This window comes from Manacus candei, unplaced genomic scaffold (assembly GCF_025592945.1).
Source record: "Manacus candei isolate 608988 ecotype Guabito, Panama unplaced genomic scaffold, ASM2559294v1 h1tg000067l, whole genome shotgun sequence".
Classification (NCBI taxonomy): domain Eukaryota; kingdom Metazoa; phylum Chordata; class Aves; order Passeriformes; family Pipridae; genus Manacus; species Manacus candei.
The window spans coordinates 11,399,187-11,421,080 of NW_026138115.1; the positions used below are offsets into that span (position 1 = coordinate 11,399,187).

A 21,894-nucleotide genomic window follows, 5' to 3' on the forward strand; every position below is an offset into this window, starting at 1 on the left:
TTCATTAACAGTTCCCTTGTTCAACCTAAAAGGTCCAATCCTCTCTCTGACACATCATAAACCTGAAACCGCACATCTGTTACAATGTTTAAGCTATGATGTGCCAGAAGATTATGACCCATTAGTGCAAAGGGACAGAGGAAGAAAGTACTCAAGTTTCTGTAAACAAATAACACCTTTGTTACCTTTTGAGAATAAGTGAAATTCCATCTTAAAAAAAAGTAAGAAAGAAAAATAAAAGAGGGATATGGATATTCTAATACAGAAAACTAACTCACATGCTTACAACCACCTCGGAAATGAGAACACAAACAAGCAAACCACATATTTTCTCTTCTTTACTTATCAGGTTCCATCAACTCTTATCAGATTATTTATCTACTCAGAAGCACAACAAATTACAATATGCACGAATGTTCTTCAATTACTAAAAACTGCAACAAAGCTCAGTTAACAACAAAATGTAGTAATTAATCCTAGAAGTGTAGTAACTAATCCTTAAAGAACTACCTATAACCCAGGTTGTTTTATTTGGAAGGAATGCAAAAAACTTTTTTTTTTTTCATCTAGGAACATGGCAATTAAACTCTGGGATTTGTTTTTACTGATTTTTCCCCCTGGTTTTGCTTGATATAAAATGATTGCCTGTGAATGTAGGGTTTATTGTTAGCACTTAGTATTGTTTTTCTCTAAGTATTACTTCTCAATAAAATGAAAGAAAGAGAAGATTCCTGTCACACACACAAATAATTGGAATATTTTTGTTTAAACCCAAGAAATCATCAGAGGGGGGAAAAAAAGAAAATCCCTGTCTAATAAAACTTTGTGCATTGCTTCTCAAAGTTTATTACATAAGAATACTGTCACACTTGAAATGAAGCACTGAGACCAGAACCTTCTTCCTTACAGAAACAATAAGGATGTAGAGATTAGATGAAAAAGACTCCTGTAGGAAAATAATTCTCAAGCAACTTCATCTCACAGTGATAACACTCCAATATACTGTTTTTCCACTCATGGCACCTAATAAATTTATCTTCTTTTTTTTTTTTTTTTTTTTTTTTACAACCAGGTACTCCTCCTAGAATTAGAGAAAAAGCTGAAGCTTTATTGGTACCAGAGTTGTGCAGAACTGAAATATTCCTCCTGCAGAAAATATTCTATTTCCAGTAACCTTTCTTTTTCTTGAATACATAAGTTTGATCTACACAATGTTTTCATTGAGAGGACTAAAATATTCCTCACCTTTATATAAGACTGGTAAAAAGCAACAGGCCTGTACTCCCACCATTATTCCTTCCCCTGCAAGACATCTATCAGATGTCTTACTCCACAGACAACAAGATCACCAATCAGACAGGAAAACAAGAACATATCCATTGAAAACACAATGAACCACCCCAAACCCCAGAAACATTCCTCAGAAAATTAAATACTCAGAGAAAATATCTGTTAGAAGAGACAATTAATAGCTTCACTGTAAAACTACCTATTGCAGAGGACAACTACTGCATATGCTGAACACTTTTAAACAACCAGACACTTTGGGATCTGGCTACAGCACTCAGGAAAACAAACAGCTAAAATTTGGAAAGTAACAGTTTTTTCTGTTCTTTATCTGTGTTACTTACCTGACTTTCCATTAATACATTTAAAGAAATACTACAATAAGCTTTTTACCTGCATTTGCATACTCTGCAATTTCTCAATTTCTTTTGTTTTCTGGATCACATAGAAGAATTTTCTCTCTGCCTCTGTAGAGGGTCCTAGCTGTGGACTTGCTCAAATATTTCTGATTTCCTCCAGGTCTCAGCAATATTCTTATTAGGCTCACATGACCACATGCTCTTTTTCCACTGAACTCTATGTATGTTTCCCCACTGATTATTAAATTTTTTTTAAAACAAGGCTATTTTACACAAAGTTATTCCAACATAAAACATTTTAAAAAACATGTCCTCTTCCTCATTCCATTTACTGGAATACATGAGGCATGTTGACAAACTTGTTGAAGATTAGCTCCTTGGAGAAATCCTATTTATGTAGTACCATAAGACAATACATATGTCTAAGGATAACTAGGAACAACCTACCTGTTTTTCACTTTCCTGGAGATGGCTGTTTTCATCTACTGCATCTTGAAGAGATGTCTTGAGTCTCTCTGTATTAATCTGATAGACTTTTAGGGTGGACTTGGCCTAAGTGAAATAAAAAAGCGTGTTGCTTAAATGTCAAAGTGAAGATAAGGTCATGATGGGTCATGATGGTATTACTGGACTTATTCTTACGTTTTCTAGCTGTCCTGTATATGTATTCTCATATTTTCTCTACCATTTCAACAGTTTTTGCTGATTGTACTTTTGCAACACTATATATCATTGTGTAATAAGACGACAAAGAAAAGACAAGGTGACTATTCAACAAATGTCAATCCCTATATAAAATTAAAATTTGCTCAATCAAGTCACACAGAAGTACTAAGCCTTACAAACTCTTTTAGTTTATACAGCATATTATTTCTGCATCCTTAAAATAAAAAAATTAAAACAGTAACTATATGGAGAATTGAGAATTAACAAAGGTTTGAAAATAGAAACTATGAAGAGTAGACATACCTCATCAATTTGTGACTGGATAGATTTTTCTTCATTCTCTAAAGACTCCACTCTCTCCTGAATTTCAGCCACCTGAAAATTATTAGTTGTCATATAGCTTCTCCACACATCTGACTGAAAAGGTCTAGGCAATTAATAACATTATTTTAATTTCCAAACTCAGGAGGTTCTACTGTCAAATCAGTAAAAAAAGTTTTTCTTCTTTTGAGTATTTTCCTTTATGAGTGTAATTGGAATGTAATGAGTATTAGGGGAGATAAAATGAAAAATGTGCGTTTTGTTTCAAAACACACAAGGAGAATAGTTTGTCTTCTCCACAGAAAATTTTCTTCTGCGGGCAATTTTTTTAAATGAATAGTAACAAAACCTGGATTCTCCTTATTCTTACCAAGATATCATTTTCTGATTGTTTAGACTTTTCTTCTTCCAGTTCTTTTTCTAGATTCTCTATTTCCTGGTTGAGTTCCAAGTTTGACTTGTTCAGTTTTTCATGCATTTCCTAAATTAATTACATTTGAAGACAACAAGTATGTTTTAAATATGACAGTAAAATATGTTTAACAAATTTCACCATATCAAGTACTCTAGACTCTTGCATGTTAACAAAACCTGGAAGAATTAGCTCTACAGAATCTGACATGCAGAATGAAATAAATCTGTTTGCTTTTTTGTTACATGAATTTTATAGAGCCTAATAGGTACTTGATTCACTTATTCAGGACTTTTTTACAAATATATTCTCAGTTTGGGGGATATAAATAATGTAGCGGTAGTTTTTCTTTACAACTGTGCTCCATAGCCTATAAAATATATTTTAATTAAATCAGATGTGAAAAAGATATTTCATGCACTACTCTCAATCCTCGAAACAGGAACAATTCACTTTTAAAAAATTATTTATTGTCCAATATGCCATTTGCTCTATATCAATCACTCACAATGCTATTGTTAAGAAAAACTTCTCTTAATTTAAATGCCTTGATTTTATGTCATTTTCAGTAACCCAATTAAAACAATTAAATTGGCATTTTTTTGGATTTTGTCTGTAAGAGCTTTGCTGGTTTTATCTGTTGGGGTTTTTTTAATCGGAGCTTTTTATTTAATATGGGCAGCATTTTCCTAAAATACTGTCTTAAAATACAGAAGCAACAATTTCCATTTATCTTTTTACCTCAAAAAAAGACGTGTCTGTTGATTCTTTCATAATATTGCCATCCTTCAGAGACAATTCTAAATCTTCAAACTGAAAAGGAATTACTTATGTCAGAGTGTACGTAAATAATTGATTAAATAATAGCATTAATTTATGATGCTCTAGTCTGAAACATAGCCACCATCTAAATATTCACAAATGCACCTTGCTGGAAATCAGGAAAGATTCAGCCCTACTAGATTATCCCAGTGACATAAACCAAACAAATGCATTTTGAAGTTGTTTCCAGTGGAACATATTGTATTAAGAGTTAAAGGCAGAACTTGATAACACCTTAATGCTCTTAAGGTACCAATAGAAAAAAGCATTTGAAGAATTACTTTAAAAGCTTTAAAACATCTTACTTTTAGAGAAGTTTAATACTTTGATTGTCCATTTCTGTGACACATCTGAAAGTACTAAATGAGAACCATTACCTCTTTTTTGCAAAGGCTGAGTTTTTCAAGAATTTTGGATTTTTCGTCAATTAGTTCAGCAATTTTATTGGCAAGCTGGTTTTCCCTTCCTAAAAAGAGAATGACACTTAAATGTTGCAATATCCTAATAGTTTAAGGAGCAAAAAAAGAAAGAATGAAGTCATACTCCAAAGAAACAGTATGAAAAATACGCTTACCTACATAAAGTCGACTTCTAACCTGGAAAAAAAAAACAAGCTGATCAATTACTCTTGCATAGTATCTGAAAACTAATCTTTTAAGCTGTGGTTCCATGATCAGTTTAACCACGGAACTTAAAAAAGGAATATAAATACAGGCTGCTATTAAAAATAGGCAATCGTATCTTCTGCTCTTACCTCCTCCATGTCCGTGTGTTTGCCCTGTCCCTCTCCCACTCCCATCAGAGACAAGAGGGAAAGAAGGTTAGTTTTCACTTGGATCACTTTAATAACACACCTCTGTATAGTCATCACATAACCATGACTGCCAGCGCAGAGTGGTAGTGGACATGCACCATCAAAAGAGTAGGAAAGGGAAGGAAGGGGGAAGAGCTCTATACACCAGCTCAAACTTCCTGTTGGGACCCCCCCCACACATTTTAACACAGAATAGTTAGAGCTGCAGTAGGGGTACTACCTCATGGACATCCTGCTCAGATGCAACTCAGTGGGAAGTGCCAAGTCAGCAGCTGCCACGTGGGGTTTAGTGCCCTAGAATCAAAATCTTACAAACTTCAGGACAAAATCTATCACAAACGGCCTGTGCAAGAGATGCAGAACTTGGCTGGACCCTCAAAAACATTACAACATAGCATTTCTCTCAAGGCTGGGCCTGGATCATGTGCCTAATGTAACAATGGGTCCCTCAGATCTTCCCTGTTTCTTCCTCATTTAAAGCCATGGGATGCCTAAGTAGTCCAAGTAACAAAAGAGGGAAAGAAAGTCATAAGTGTACTTTTATCCTATCATCCCCAAAGCTAATCCCCATTACTTCTAGGTAATCATCAATTGTCCAAAGAGCAGTCAGTGCAGCTGTAAGTACAGCTGATTGAAAAAACTATCAATAACTTCTGTAATATCTAATGCCTTAAGTGACAAGCAGGAGGAAAACAATACCAGAGCTGATGCTTGTGTGATTTCAGTTGAATCATCTAAAGGGATGTTGCTAGAAAACAGAAGGTATTACCCAAGTTACAATTACATTAACTCACACACAGATCCCCTTACACACAACCTGTTAGCTGATGTTAAAACCCTAAAAATGCAGTTGCTCATATCTGAAAAACTAAACAGCTGCCCAACCCATCTTCAAACATGAGCATCATTACACCTATCACTAGAATCACATTCAGACTATTTGAGAGTATGCAAAAACTGGGGAGAAATTTAAATACTGTGTTATGGATACTGACCCCATCTCCTTAGGAAAAGTATGGTAGGCAGCTGTTATTAGTCAGATTCTTACTTACTCACAATAGAAGAAAGCCATTACCTCAAAAATATAATCTGTTTTGTGCATTAAAAGGTTTCAGTACTGAAATTCTCGAAGTCACCAGATTACTGCTCACAAAAAGCATGCAGTGAAATTGGTTCAGTGTTCCAACGTTCCAATAAACAGAATCAAGCTCACTGCCCAAAGAGTTTTAAAATGCCCTTCTTGATGGGAAACCACATGGATTGCTTCCACTTACAATTACCTTGAAACACCTGAGCTGGTCTGGCTATGGCCAGGGTAGTCACAGAGATATCAACAGACACAGTAAATATACACCCTGAGGAAGACATCTGTATGCTGTGAAAATAATTTAAGGGCTGTCTTTGAAAGCCTGGTGTAGAAATTAAATAGAAAAGGAAAAAGGAAGCCTTACTACATCAAGTTTCCTTGCATTTCCTCTTATGACAACAGTCACTCAGTACATGCCTAAACACCTAATGTCTTGACAAAACAGACCCTTCAATTCCTCTTTTAGAGGGATTCTAAATTCAACTACAACAGCATTATATGTATGAAGCATTATATACCTTGAAAAGGATAACAACTTCAGTGCAAACCATTAATGCACTCTACATATCTGCACACAACTTGCTTACTCTGCTGGTTTTGTCTGGGATAGAGTTAATTTTTTTCACAGCAGCTGGTATGGGGCTGGGTTTTGGATTTGTGCTGAAAAGAGCTGATAATACATGGATGTTTTAGTTATTGCTGCTCAGTGCTTACACAGAGTCCAGGACTTTTCTGCTTCTCACCCCACCCGTGAGGAGGCTGCAGGTTCACAAGAAGCTGGGAGGGGACCCAGCCAGGACAGCTGACCCCAACTGACCAGAGGGATATCCCACACCATATGGCATCATGCTCAGCATACAAAGCTGGGGGAAAGGAGGAAGCGGGGGGGGTGGTGGTGTTTGGAGTGATGGAGTTTGTCTCCCCAAGTAACCGTTTTGCATGATGGGGCCCTGCTCTCCTGGGGATGGCTGAACACCTGCCAGCTCATGGGAAGCGGAATAAATTCCTTGTTATGCTTTGTTGCATGCATGGCTTTTGCTTTCCCTATTAAACTGTCTTTATCTCAAACCATGAGTTTTCTCGCTTTTACTCCTCTGATTCTCTCCCTTATCCCTGTGCAGGGGATGGAGTGAGAGAGCAGCTGTGTGGTGCTTAGCCGCCATCTGGGATTAAACAAAAACACTTACTGATTGGTAACTTCTGTACAGGAACAAGAGAATTGTAAATGCTCCAACAATGCCAACACAAATCACTATTTCCCATGGGAAACCATACAGATCAGGACCAGGTCTCATATCTTCAGGCAGTGAAGCCACAGCCTGAAAAATAAAGTAAAAAGCTTCAGCTAAAGAGGTTGAGATTTTCAACAGAAACAGACATTACATGTTGACTTAATTTACTTACAAGCCTTCTACATCTATTTTTTTCCGAAAACTCTGAAAAAATGGTTAACAGAAGCATTTGATTTTTGAATTATAGATTTACCAAGTAAATAAAAAAAAAGAAGAAAAAAGTTCCAACAAGATATGACAACGAATAGATAAAGCTTTGAAAACTTTTCCTTCTGAACCTACCACTATCACAGAATCACAGAATGGTTTTGGTTGGAAAGGACCTCAAAGTTCCAATCCCCCTGCCATGGTCAGGGACACTTTCCAAAAGATCAAGTTGCTCAAATCCCCATCCAGCCTGGCCTTGAACACTTCCAGGGCTGGGGTATCCACAGCTTCTCTGACAATTTGTTCCAGTGTCTCACCATTTCCTCAGTAAAGAACTTCTTCCTCGTGTCTCATCTAAACCTGCCCTCTTGCAGTTTGAAGCCATTCCCCCTTGCCCTATCACTACAAGCCCTTGTAAAAAGTGCCTCTCCAGCTCTCCTGTAGGACCCTTTTAGGTACTGAGAATGTACTGCAGCAAATTCTCCTTCGAGCTGTCTACACGTTTCACTGTTGGAAGAGTCAATACTAGTAAGTATTTAATATTTTTCTGGTGGAAAAACCTGTTCAGCCAACCTCATGCTAAAATAACATACTTGAAAATATCAGTGATTTAACGCATTTTAAACACCTAAATACACTCACATTTTATTTGTAAATGGATCTCACTATTTACTCAAAGATACAACATCCTCAGTGTAGCTCACACTTACTATATGTGAGCCGTGCTTAAGGACATGTCACTGGGCTGTAAATTTCGATTTCTCCCCGGCCTGAGCCCCCCGCCGCACGGCCCCCAGCCCCCGCTTCCCCGGGCGGAGGTGGGCCCCGGAGCCACTCCCTCGCTCACCCAGCGCGCCCCTTCCCAGGCCAGCCCGCAGTAGCGCCGGGCGCTGTCCCGCAGCTCCGGCCACATCCCGGCGGTGCCGGTGCCCGCCCCGGGCTCCCCGCGGCCGCCCGCCGCCATCTTCCCGCGGGCGGCGCGCGCCCCTTCCGGCCCGCCGCCTGACAACCGGCCCGTACCACTGCCCGGGAGGGGGGGATGCCGGGAAAGAGCCACCGCTGCCGCGGAAAGCGGGGGGGACGGCGCGGCACAGGTGGGAGTGGTGGGGCCGGGCCTGGCTTCCGTCGCTCGCCCAGCGGCGGCTCGGGGCCTCTCCCGGTAGACCCTCCCCTTGGCAGGGGGGCCGCAGCCGGGAAGGACCGGTAGCTCCCCCCACCCCCCTGCTCCGGCACCGACATGGCCCCGCGGGAATCCGCTCCTGTCACTCCCTAAAGTTACGCGCAGGAAAACTCACCTCCCGCGCGGTGCCCGCTGCCTCCATGTGCGCCCGAGCGCGGGCGGGTGATCCCAGAAACAGAATGCTCGGGAAGGGCCCGACTCCCGCCGGGACAGCCGCCGTGCGTGTTGCCGGTGCTGGCGCAGGGCTGTCCGTGCCCGGCGGGGCGGGGGCAGCAGGTGGAGCGCGGGGGGAGCAGCCCCGGTGGCGCAGGGCTGGGGCGTCACCTCCTGCCCCGTGTCTGCCGAAAACTGATCGTACCGGGGCTGCTGCGGCGCCAGTGTACAAATGCAATGCCACATGGCAAAGGATTTTTCTCCATCCTATTCACTGAGACTAACTCTATTTTTGTGTTTGTTTGTTTTAACTTTTCTTTTAATGATTTTTTTAATTAACGTGTGCTAACTCAACTTTCACAGTGCAAGGCGAGTGACTTGCCTGTGAAGCTGGTACCACCTAAGGGACTGGGCTAAGTAAAAGGTGGCAGTGGCTTTTTTAGCTGTGTCAAACAAACAGGAATGAGTTTGGCCGTAGTGGCGAACTGTCAGCGATCACTACGATCCAGTCTGGGTCATGACAAACAAAGCCTTTCAGTCTTCATCATCCTAGACTGCAGTTTAACCCTATTCTGTATAAGTACGTTGTAAATCAGGAACACATTTATGTGGTTCTTAAACTTCAGTTAATCAATCTAAACAAAGTTATACCAAAACACCAAAATTATTCATTTTTCCTGATACTGTTCTTTTGTTTAGAAAAGACAGTGCAACACCATCTACCTTTTCTCTCTGGCAGCATCATTTCTTGTGCAGTTATGTCCATTAAGGTCCACCTTCACTCTGCCCTATGTTTTGATATTTAAAACATCCCCATAGCAATAATAACCCCATTTTGTATTTTTCATATTTGCCTAGAAAAGTATTTTTAATGCAATTACAAACTAGGGGAATATTTGGGACTCAAGGCTTTGAAAATACTTTTTAAAAACAATGGAAGCATTCTGGTTATTTTAGTCATCCTAACCCAAACTCTAAGTCCAAGCAAATTTAATCAGTACTATCATGGGAACTACAGAGAGCTATTATTTTCATTTTTAAAACCACAAACAACCAGCAAACACACTTGAAAATTTAAAAACACCACTGAGGTGTTTCCTGGCTCTTCTGAAAACAACCCAAAAAACCCAAAAAATCCCCTCACACCCTATGTCCATCAGATTCTGCACTGCAAATAACAGGCAGATGAGCAGCAGCTGACCTGACATTTTCCTGAGCTATCTTTGTCTCATTTGGCATCAGATAACCGCAGAAGCAAAAAACTTCAGAGGGTTTCTTTAAAAGGATTTTTTCGTTTTTTCTTTTTCTTTTTTTTTTAGGAGCTTCCTTGCTGAACATAACCTGTAACTGGCTTAATTTTGCACTAGTGTCAATGCTATGTCACAGAAAGAATTCTTACCTTTTTGATAACACTCATCACTGCTGACAATACAGATTTCATTGAGTCCCTGATCTCCAGAACATTCAAGCAGAGTAGTATTTGATATATCCAGCCTCCTTCTAGTTTGATCATAGGAAATAAAAAAAAAAGAGATTCTACATTACAATTGTTAGCTTCATGTAATTCCAACTGGTTTTTAGTGGTTTGGGTTTTTTTTAATGTTGCAAATTAATTTTCCTTAAAATTAAGAAACTCAACACTTACCGTTGCTTGGAACATAGTTCTGGATGGCATCTGAGAAAGGCTTTTTGACATCAAATACGGAGTCAGCTACTGAACTGTCCATTTTTATTTCAGAATTTACTGAGGCAATGGCTGTTCCTTTTGAATCTTGGTCACTGCTGAGTTCCCTATCTACAGCTACATTTATTTCATGTTTCTTCTCTGGTGTTTCTTCTAGTAGCTTTCTTCTGCCTACTCCTACAAATAAATGTAAAGGGAAATCATGGTTATTTTCCGAGGATTCAACTTACACATACGTACTCTGATAAGATATTAACCTCTACAGAGATTTAAATTTTTTTTATTTTTCTCAGTTTAAAGCCAAACATTAGAATACCACATTAGAGTAAATATGCTAAGATTTATGATTAAGAAATTATTTAAGAAATACTATTCAAATAATGATCTCAGAATTTGGAGGATAGAGCTTTAAGCAAAACTTGTGTTGTAGTAAAGGAGTTAAAAATCAGTGTTCAGGATTTGATAGATAGCATATAGATTCCCTGGTCAGGATTAGTAAATCTCTTTCTTATATCCAAATACAAGAGCTTTAGGAGGAGAACAACTAAAAATGCCATGTAGGATTAAAGATTAATGAATTTCCACAAGATAACAAGCTTCACTGCAAAATACAAGGAACCACAGGCATATTCATGCAGAAGTATGACTGAAGACAACTGGCTGCCTTAGTTTTAGTGACTTGGAGTAAATTGTCTGAAGTCAATAAAATAGTGCTTTCAAAAAAACGCACATCTTGCTTACCCACGAATAAAAAAAATAAAATGATGGATTGTTTAATTTAATTCTATGCTTCAAGACAGTGGGCCAAAGATATGCATCACAAATACTCCAGTAGTCAAAATTCAAGACAAGTAATTGGCTCTTAAAGTGATACAATTATATTAACACAACCTGTGTTATCAGATCCTCAAAATATCGTAAATTAGACATTAACTAGTGTGAGTTAGGCTCACTATCTCTTAATTTTAAATCACCAGAAGGAGACAGCGTTGTATCTGTTGTACTTTTTTCTGACAACAAAGGATATTTTGTTCTTGCTAAATCACTGTTAGTGAAACATTAGCCTAGTAACTTTAGCTGCATTTTGGGCAGCACACTTAATTGTATAGCAGACAAAAGCTCTGCCAGCTCTAGAAGAACATTCCTTTTTTCCATATATTTTTCCCTGCCCAGTGTCAAAATTGTGCCCCTTTTGTGCAGAGACAATGACCTGTTCCCTCTGCATAGGATTATCTTTAGTTGAGTAAGCTGTGATTTCATGATGAATCTTTTCAAATTGCTGCTGCAGCTGCAGCAGTTTGCTTCCCTCACAGAGGGAACATTTTGTTTTAGCTTTAAATAAAATTGTTGGAATGTTATTAATGTGTTTGGTAAATCTGTTCATCATACAATATTTGCATGGTTTTCCTTTTTTTTGGGACATGAACTCTTCACCCTACTGTGATTTTGTCAATTTCCTTGTTTTCCCGCATTTTTTACAGAATGCCAAGCTGTCCTTCCCCACATTTTTCTTGCATGATTTCTAAATTGATTTCAGCATTTTCTGCACCTTCTCCACATTTAGGAGTATCTTTTCTTGTTCAGATTCCTTTGCTCCTACCTCCATCTCATCATTCTGTGCAGTATTAAGTATACTAGTGACAGTAGTCCTAGTGTCACTTCTATTTTCATTTGGCTTTTTGACAAAACATGTATACTTAGACTTTTTCTGATGGGCTTATTGTTAGTTTTACTCAATATATTTGCAAAGAACCCTGGTGGTCTGGTAAAAATACTACTGGAACTCTTTCTACTAGAATATAATTGCTATTATTTATATTTCTGGACTTTTACTCTCTGATTTTCAGATTCTTTCTCTTTTTTTCTTTTCTTCTTCTAACTAGTTTTAGTAGCAGCAATCTTTTATTTTTCCAGTATTATCCATCTTTTTGATTACAACAGTATCTTGTTTTTCAACATATATTCTATCAGCCAGGTTTACGAGCAATCCCAGGTTGTCAAGATTTAATTAATTTTTTTTTAATAGCAGTCTGGCTTTCTAGTTTGAGGGGTTTAGGAGAAATTAGGTATCTATTTTTTTTTCTTTAAAAATGTCTTCTATTTTAGAGAGCTTCTAGGGTAAAAGTTCACATTTGATCAGACTAATACCACATGACTTTTTTTTTATTTTTGGTAAATTGCCTTTGTAAATACTTTTTTGGACTTGGATTCAGCTGAAGACTTTGGTATTACTTTGCTTTTTGAAGTAGTGTTTGATGATGCCTTCCAAAACTCAGATTTATTTTCTATGCTTTTGTATCTTGCACTACCATAATAGCTTGAATTGATGGGCCTAAACCTAAAGATACAGAATAATGTTTTCCTTTACTGTATCACAGGTAATGTTTATATTCTTTCTAAGATCAGGGTTAAGACTGTCCATTCCCTGGTACCAGAAGCTGATATTGGGAATATGAATCTTCCCATGTTACTTCTGCTTCACCTTTCTGATAATGCTGCATGTTTATAGGAATTTGTTCAGTTTGTCACTTTTCTCTGACAAGCTATCAGTAAGAGCATCAAGAGCTGTTGAATATTCTACTAGGTTGGTAGATTTTGTTGTAGTTTTTTTCCTCCACTGCCCTGTTTGTCACTGCCAGCTGAAGAGAAAGATCAGTCTCTTTGGAGGTATCTGCATTACTGTTATCTGATTCTTTATGTTTAACCTTCTGTTTTGAAATGCCTTCAGTTTTTTTTCCCTGTGGTATTTTATCAAGGTTTTACCGAGGCCTTTTTTTTTATTATGGAAGCTTAGTTCTTCTCTGCAAGCAGTTTTTACCTTCCATTCTGAAACTCCACATGTCTTCCAAATGGCCAGTTTCTTCAGAAGTTTTGGTACCTGTTAAACCAAAGCTAGATGAGGTTTGAGGAGAGAAAGGTTGGTCTGGAGTCAGTTCTTGGGACTCCCCAGGTTTCTGATTATGTTCATTATTAAAAATATCCTGACTGAAATCTTTGATGTTGTTTTCATAAAAACTCAGTGGATTGTTTTTATTCTCTGGTTTGTGAATTTTCTCTTTTACATCATTATCCATTTTGAAATGGCTTTTGGATGCTGAATTTTGTTGTGCATTACAAGCTTTGACTGGTTTGTCTTTCTCAGGTGTTTCCAGACTAAGACTTGGTTCACTGTCACATGGGGTCTTCTTGATGCTTGGATGATTATTTGTGGTTCCTGGTAGTTCCCCATAACTCTGCACTTGCTCTTCTTTGACTGTTGAACTCTGAAACTTCAGTATGTCTGCAAAATGTCTAAAAGAGAAGAAATGGCTCTCTTCTTCAGATGTGTCGGGCTTTTCTTCTATATCTTTTATGTCTGAGGGATCACAATTTGGAGGTAGGCTAGGAGAAGAAGAAATCTGATCTGATGCAATTGATTCATGTCCCTGTTGATTATCATGTGTGTCTGTATTATAATCAATAAAACTATTATAGATATTTGTATACCAACCTGACTGGCCACGTCTGCTTTCTGACTCCTGATTTCTCTTTTCAGCTTCAGTGTTTTTCAACAGTTGGATTTCTGATACCAAGTCTTCTTCTGAACTGTAAGGTTCAATTGGCTTCTCTTTGTCACATGTCAGTATATCAAAAGATGATTCTGTGCTATTTGAGGTGGTTTTGGTGTTATTAAGAGTTTGTACGCTTGCTGGTATCTCCTCAGGATTTGGCCTGTGTGAATCTATTATTTCTTGTGCATAATTCTCTTCATCTTCCTCTGTCACTGCTTTAGCTGTCTCCTTTGATTCTTTGTCCATGTGTGATTCTTTCTGGTCTAAAGTCTGCTCTTCCTCATTCTTATTTGCTCCATCCTTTGTTTCTCCACTTTTCTGGTCCTCTGTAGCAATTGTATCTTTCTCAGCATGGCCAAAATTAAGAACATCGCTTAAACCCAAATTAAACCAATTTGATTTGGATTCTTGGCTTTCACTCTTTTCTTCTTCTGACAGTAACTCTGTGTCTGGTGTTTCCTGTTCAGTATTGGTATGCTCAGGCACACCAGAAACATCATGGATTTGTGGATCATTTTTTTCTGATGCCAAATCTACATCTTCATTCTCTTCACCAAAAAACAGAAAGTTCGTCAGTCCACCTTGAAACCAACCAGGTGCTGGGGGTTCTTGTTCCTCCTTGTCATTTGGCTCCTGTAAGTCATTTTCGTCTGTTACCATTATTTTTCTCCCTTGGTATTTATTTTCTTCTAAAGATTCAGTAACAACTTTTAAGGGCTCTTCATCATTTTTACTTTCTGTGGTGAACCATCCTGAAATCCAGCTAGACTGAGTTTGAATGGGTTCTAGTGGGAGACTATTTTGCGTTTGTGGCTCTTTACCATCGTCTTTTCTAACCAACTTTTTGTTTGCAGGCTCCTGAGCGTGAGTTTCCTCAGAATCGTTTTCAGAAACTGATTCAATTCTTTCTTCATTTTGTATGGAGTCTTTTGTGTAATTTAAGGTTTTGTTTTCATGCAGCTTTGGTTCTGCATCAGACAATGAATATTCACTTTCTTTGTTGTGATCATATAATGTGCTATCTTCATTTTCAAAAACATACTTATCTTCATGAAGACAGAGGAAATCAGTTTCCTAAAAGAATAATATTAACTTTTAAAATGGTTTAATGTGTAATTTTCTATAGCACCGTGTAGCACAGCAATATATATTCTCATTCTGTCTGTATAGTTATAAATTTACACAAAGAACTATAATTAATTGTATTATTCCTAAGGGTTCTATATAATGAATTACATAAATATTTTAGAGGACAATAAACATGCAAATGGAGCAAGTGTAAAAAACAAATGTTTTGAATTATCTGGAATAAAATATGCATCAACACTTGAATTTCTTACCGAATATTAGATTTTCAGTTGCTGTAAACTACACTGGAAAATCTGGTGGTGTTGGTTTACCTTAGTGAGCACTTCAACTTCTTCTCCAATAAAAACTTCCTCAACCTTCACAGCATCTCTTGGGAAGTATCCAAAATCCTTTCCTTTCTGTAAAAAATATAAAAGGAATGAGAACATTTAAACTTCAGTGATAAATATGTTAGATGCTTGCATATGTCCTAGAAAAGCATGGATGAACAATAAGTTTATAGAACTGCCCCCATCCCCTTCATTCTGTTTCGTCAGAAGACTGGTTTATTTTTCCTTCACAGAAATGTTCCATTTGCCATTTCAGAAAGCAAGGGGAAGTGTATTGCTCCATACTGCTATTTTGTGTGTTATTTTTATGAATGTGTGTTTGTGCAGAACCCAGGCAGTAGCCTTAAAAGTGTTTCAGCTGAAGACAGTGTTGTGTGCATAGATGGTCGCAACCAGCTCCTACTAAAATTGGCTCCCATTGTCTCAAGTGGGAGAAAAGTCATGATTAATAACTAATGACCCGTAATAAGTTACAAGAAAAGTAGGATATGACATTCAGGTACAAGCAGCAGAAGAGAAAATGGCCATGAAGACAGCAACACTGCAGAAAATAAGTTAATGATAATGTCCAAAAGAATCAAGTAAAGTCCTTCTGGCCAAGAAACCAACTGCTAGCTTTACATCAAATCATTGCAGATTGTCTTTAATGGAGGAATACATCTTGGAAGGCAAGGAATAGTGAGGTACCTGCAAAGATACTCCCAAATGAAAAAAAGGAAGACAGAATTTCACTGTTAAACAATAAACATGAAAGATCATTTACGATAAAAAAAGTTTACCAATATATTCTAGTTTTGAAGTACTTACACAGTTTTACTAGCAGTAAAACTTGATTTGGATCAATGCATCTATTCCTTCTCAAATGGCTGTTCTGTGTTGTCCATTGTTCCAAATCATTAAATATGCATGATAACTTCCCTGGGAACTTTCCTTAAGCACTGAACTGTGAAGTCAGGTCCCAGCACTGGATTTCTTACCTACCTGTAGGTAGGAACCTGACCTGATAGACCTGAGTGTTTTTAAGGGAACCAAATGAAATCATTACAGCCAAATGATAACATGAAGGAGTCAGAAAACTTGTATTCTAGTCTTGACTTTGTTTCTTCATGAGTGATCTTTTCCAAGATTTGATTTTCGCTTTCTATATAAATATAGCAACAATGACCCATCTCCCAAATACTGTATTGATCCAGGACTGGTTAATGTTACAAAAGAAGTGGAAGATCCTTAGAAGCAAGCAGTCTGCAGTTGTTATGCTCTTATTACAGTATCTAAAATATTTACAGGGAAAGTCTTTCGGATTGAAGTACTTACACTGCCAATCCACAGGTTTTCATTTTCCCTGGAAAGTTTGGAGTATACCATTATTTCTTCTCCTGTTTTGAAGTTAAGATACCGGCAATCAGGCCCTAAATAGTCTGTAGTGGCTTGAACTCGGCTCATTGCCTCTGGAATAATATGTAGAAAAAAAGAAACAAATAAGCATAGCTGCCATTTTGTCTGAAGTCTGGTTACTGAAGAAGTCTGATGTATATATAATACTGATGTATTAAACATTTTAATGTATGTGCTTTGTTATGATACTGATCTGTTTATATCATCAAGTGGAAAGTGACTAATGGAAAAAGCAGCCCTCTCCTGTTTTCTTTCCTATTTACTGCAGACACCAAGTGGAAAAGCTCTTGTCCTATGTGGACATTTTCCAACATTTGCTCAGCCAAAGTTTCAATGCTTAAATGTGTATGTAGAATTAGCAAATTTAACTACTAAAGCCAGATCTAAACAGTTAAAAAATATTTCTCAGACATACTTATAATTTTGTATTTTAGAAATTCTAAGTTAAATCTAGTATTACTTCAGGGATTTTGTCCTCTATTTTGCATACATTTATCTTATGAAGGAAATAAGTAAATTTAAGCAACTTGAACCTTAAACACATTGTTAAGACCAAAGTTTCCAATTCAGTTTGAATTACTTTAAATTTTCTTTGTCTCCACCCCTGTCTCCCCACAGAAAGCACTACTGATGTGCTCTGGTCAGTTTGGAGCCCATTCCACATGCTGTTCCACAAAGATAGACTTCTCTGAACATCCAGAACCCATTGAAGTTGGTATGGCTCCACAGGAAAATAAAAATCCATCATCAGAGGAAATCTAAGGTCTCTTCCACTTCAGGAAAAGGTATCTACATTGAAAATGCAAAACTTAAGGCTGCCAAACCAATGGAAACAGCTTAGAAACAGCTTCCTATAACTGTGATAGGTTTCACAATGGTAATCGATGGATAATAAATGGGGCATTATTTGCTGCTGCCCACTTGTGATTCAGTGGCTCTGCCTCCCACAGAGCTATTTACTGCTCAGGAACTACATAACTATTTACAGCACTTACTTCATGGTAAAGAAGAAAAAATAAGTAAAGAGGATATATTAAGAACATGTTTTTAAAGAAGAATTACAAAAAAAATCCCAAACCAAACAGCTTGCTTACAGTAGAAAAAAAAAGAGTTTTGCAGAATAGGCTATGAATGTACTATAAACACATGTTAGAGTCTTCTTTCTCAGTTTAAAGCCTACCATTTTTATTTTATTTATATTTTATCTATTTGGGTTTTTTTTAAAAAAATTATTTTGTACCTGTAAAAAATGAGTTAAAATACTTTAAAGTTGTTTTATACTGCCCATTTTGGGAAACCTGAGAAAAACTAGCTGTGCAAAAGTATTTTTACTGAACTTTGATCCGTATATCCTTACACAACAATCCAGCAAGTATTTTTTTTTTCTCTTTTTGTTTTAAAAGTTTAAGCCTATTGCTCGTAAACTTAGTGTATTAACAACAAACATTTGCTATGGCTACTTATTTTCAGTCTATTTCATTGCTAATTTTGAAAGTATGGTTTGTAATAGCTGCATATATACCACAGACTCCTTCTGAAAAAAAACCAAATTTTTACTTACTCTCACATTCTGGATCACCACACTTCTTCCATTCTGAAAGTACCTTTGTACTCTGCACACTTGCTGAAAATGAAATTACTAACAACAGAATTCTCTGATCCAAGATCTTTGACATTTTAGATTAAATCCAGAATGCACTGAAATTGTGGAAACTGCATAGATGTGCCGTTAGCAAGAATATTCTACATTATTTTTCTTAGCCTAACAAAACATTGCAAGTAAACTTACAATCCTATTTTCCTTCTCTCATCTGCTTAAACCCTAAGTACACTATGCTAACCTGCTAACAATCTGCAGAGTCAGACGTCCTGATTATACACATGCATTAATAATTAACTATGTTCTGATAGCTAGGCTGACGCTTTGAATACAAAGAAACTAGTTCTGGTCACATCAATATTTAGCCTCTATCAGATAGATTCTTCTGTTCTGAGTTTGTAGAAGATTGTGCTTGGGGAAATTCGACAGGAGTTGTATAATAGGATTATTTCTGGATTATGAATGCATTTTTAATGTACATCTTCCATCTGATTTTAAGATGGTGTGGGATGATGACCAAGCAGCCAGGCAAGGCCTGAGACAGCCTACTATCTACAGCCTACACCACATACCTTCTACATTATCTTTGTGGATGGAACTCTACATAGCTGATGTCAAGAAAGGATGAGTTGGCTTAAGGAGGAGGTCCTGTGGGGGTAGGATGGTCCTCTTTTGGCTCTGAAGAACTGAAGAGAACAAAGTCATATGACCAGAGCTTTGAAGGACACCATGGCCAAAAAAAGTAACTTTTGCCTGATTAAGGGTTATTTAGATATTAAAATGCATATCCTGCATATACTAATAAGATTAATGAAGTACATTCTACCATATATATGACTACATTACTCAACTCTCCACCTAGATTATGCTACATGTAAAGATGGAGGAGGAGAATAAGACTGGGCTGTATATCAGGAGGGTAGAATTTTCATGTAGTTAGGAGGAAGACATGAAAAGGTCTGGGAGTCACTTGGCAGGCTACTCTCCTCTCCCTCTTCACAAGCAGGGATGCCTGCTTAGTAACCTTATGTGCAGTTATTATTACCCAGGCTAGCACAATATTATTGTTATTGTTAGAGCTCTATCACAGCTAGTCCGTTTATCAACAGCAATCCCAAATGTGTGTTTCTGTTGTTTGAATAAACATGTGTGTGAATCTGGGACAGTAAAGGTTCTTATTGAACACAACAGGACTGTAGTTTTGGATTGGTAAATTAAACTATTATTGAATCTGTGCTGGTGAAAGTTCTTACTGAACATGACTATCCTGCCAAATTGATTATAATAATAAATTAAGCCCAGCCACATCCAGACCCTCTGATCTCCAAGGACCAGCTGGAATGCAGGGGGCGGGGTGTATTTTCTGCCAAATTTCTGTTCTCTTAACTGAAGAGATGAACTATCAGTTTTACGCTTATATTGATTTGCATGATTGCTAATATAGCTACTGACAGTTTTCTAGCTTTCTGTTGATTTGTTTGTTTAATAAACTATTTTGTGTGCACCGATACATTTTAGATACTTTGTAGCTGGTCATTGGGAACTTTGAATAGAATTTTTTTTCCACATACTGTTTTGGAGCTTTCTCATGCACTAGACTCTAAGTAAAATCCTTTAGCATGGAGAATACTTACTCAACTCCAAAGTCTTTTAAAGGTACTTGGCAGTTTTCAGGCTCATAAGACAACTAGAAAATCCATGTGCTATCCCTACATCACATATCACGGAGCAATATACCAAAGGTAAGTAAATGACATGTCCTGCTTTTTAAATAATGCCCTCTATCTTAGCAACCTATTATCCGATATGGAGTTATAAATAATGTTTTCTCAACTACAGGTTATGCTTTAAAGTAGTAATTATGCAGGGAGTTGAAAACTGGTTATATTGGTGTGAAGTTGTGCTATAAATGAAATCTTGCAGATAATCATAGAATACCATGTTGGAAGGGGACCTCAAGGATCATGTGGTCCATCTTGTCTTTGCAAAAGCATGGTCTAGACAGGATGGTCCAGATGAATTTTAAAAGTGTCCAACACTGGGGAATACACCATTTCCATGGGAAGATTACGCTGATGGCCAATTGTTCTCATTGTGAAAAATTTTCCTCTTCTATCTAATCAGAATCTCTCCTGGATTAACTTGTATCCATTGTCTTTTCCATGTGACTCCTTGTGAAGAAAGGAGTCTCCATCTTCTTGTTTGCATTAGAAGCAAGCTTTGTTTCAAAGGTTTTCCTACACTTCTTTGGTGACCTAAACACAGTACATCTCACTTACCTACAAAAAAGACTTCACCTTTCCTTTCCCACTCTCCTGCATGAGGGAGCCTTTCCTCTCTGCTTTCTTGATAGCACCCTAAGAACCTGCATTCCTTCCCAGTCTGATCTTTGCAGTCATATGGTTCCTACTAGGCCTGCCCCTCCTTCAGTCCTGAGTATGACTCATGCAGAATTCACTGTTTTCTCTTTCCCCAAACCCAAGCTATATCCTACTTGCAGCATAGTTTCCCCTTCCTCCTGCTCTGTAACTCAAACCTGCCGGACACTGATGCTTAGTCTGATCTACTGAGCCAGCAAAGAGAGGGCACAAGGTGAGCCAGGGTCACACTAAGCCGCAGTGGCCTGCAAACAAAAACATCACAGCAGATGACATGTCCTCCAGTTGCAATTTAACACTTTGGCCCTTTCCTTTGCCACATGATCTGGTTGTCAGACAGGCCTATCCTATGACTTAGTATACCAGCTGCCTCTGCTGTTATGTAACGCACCAGGGAGCCTTGTGCACCAAGGAAAGTACACTGTAAACACCACCCAGTCACTCCTGACTAGCTTTAATGCTACCCCATCCCCAGCATGAACACTCCCTCCCTTGGAGCTTGTATTGCTTAGTGGCTCAGTGATTTGGGACCTTCCCTGGCGTCCTCTAGGTTCATCTGTAGGATGTGAAAGGAGAAAAATGGAATGCCAAGCAGCTAAAATATGATAAACGCAAAGGAAGTTGCTAAGTAGAAAAGTAGGACAGGCTTTTTTTTTTTTTTTTGGGTCATACCCAGGTCTCTACAGGGCAGATTGGTGAGAAGGAATATACAAGAAATTTGCATTGGAACTCTCTATATGCTAAGTGTAGAACAAATGAAAGAAAAAAAAAAAAAGGACATTTTTATCCAGCTGGTCATAAGTCTTTTATAGTGTTGCACATCTACCACGGAACATTGGGAGAAAACCCATCAATGGGCCTAGAAAGGCTAACAGTCCCTTTTTGAACCTGGCAACATGGAGCTCCTTTACCTAAAAATGGAAAAGTCGGGTATTCTGACACCTAAATTTACATACTTCAGCAGGTTTGTGTGGGAGAACAATCAGACCTACACCCTGAGATCTGCACATTATTGCTGTATTTGTGAAAATAGCTCAGAATAGCTCTGACTTCAGTTTCCTACGGATATCCAAATTTAGTGTCAAGTCTTTACATGGAGGTAAAATAAATAGCTCATCTTAGCTACTCAGTTAAATCTACATCTGAAATTTTCAAGTTATTCTGGGCACTGCTCATTGTGTAGCTTAGTCTCAACACCCATTTTTCAAGGCTTAAATGCTGATGAATGCTGCTCTGATCTCTAGTTCTTTGTTCCTCTAGTAACTTCAATAATAAATCATATTTATATCAAATATTCTTTACTTTTGGGTGCAAATCCTATACTTCCA

General features: G+C 37.8%; 1 protein-coding gene across 7 annotated transcripts in view; it reads right to left on the reverse strand.

Moving 5' to 3' along the window:
• MIA2 (MIA SH3 domain ER export factor 2) overlaps nt 1-18,445 on the reverse strand; it is a 37,853-nt gene extending 19,408 nt beyond the window's left edge. For 3 of the 7 annotated variants that reach the window (XM_051806481.1, XM_051806482.1, XM_051806479.1), the window contains exons 1-13: nt 18,150-18,445; nt 16,508-16,641; nt 15,176-15,262; nt 13,043-14,849; nt 10,186-10,401; nt 9,940-10,040; nt 6,956-7,087; nt 4,442-4,463; nt 4,245-4,333; nt 3,787-3,858; nt 3,004-3,114; nt 2,616-2,687; nt 2,094-2,198 (exon numbers count right to left, since the gene is read on the reverse strand). In XM_051806481.1, the coding sequence (XP_051662441.1) occupies nt 2,094-2,198; nt 2,616-2,687; nt 3,004-3,114; nt 3,787-3,858; nt 4,245-4,333; nt 4,442-4,463; nt 6,956-7,087; nt 9,940-10,040; nt 10,186-10,401; nt 13,043-14,849; nt 15,176-15,262; nt 16,508-16,641; nt 18,150-18,264 (3,063 nt within the window). In that variant the 5' untranslated portion in view covers nt 18,265-18,445. Of the gene's footprint in view, nt 1-2,093; nt 2,199-2,615; nt 2,688-3,003; nt 3,115-3,786; nt 3,859-4,244; nt 4,334-4,441; nt 4,464-6,955; nt 7,088-8,054; nt 8,158-8,502; nt 9,649-9,939; nt 10,041-10,185; nt 10,402-13,042; nt 14,850-15,175; nt 15,263-16,507; nt 16,642-18,149 lie in introns of those variants that run through there. The other 4 variants (XM_051806483.1, XM_051806484.1, XM_051806486.1 and 1 more) reach the window with 4 other exon arrangements.
• Between the last annotated feature and the right edge of the window lie 3,449 nt (nt 18,446-21,894).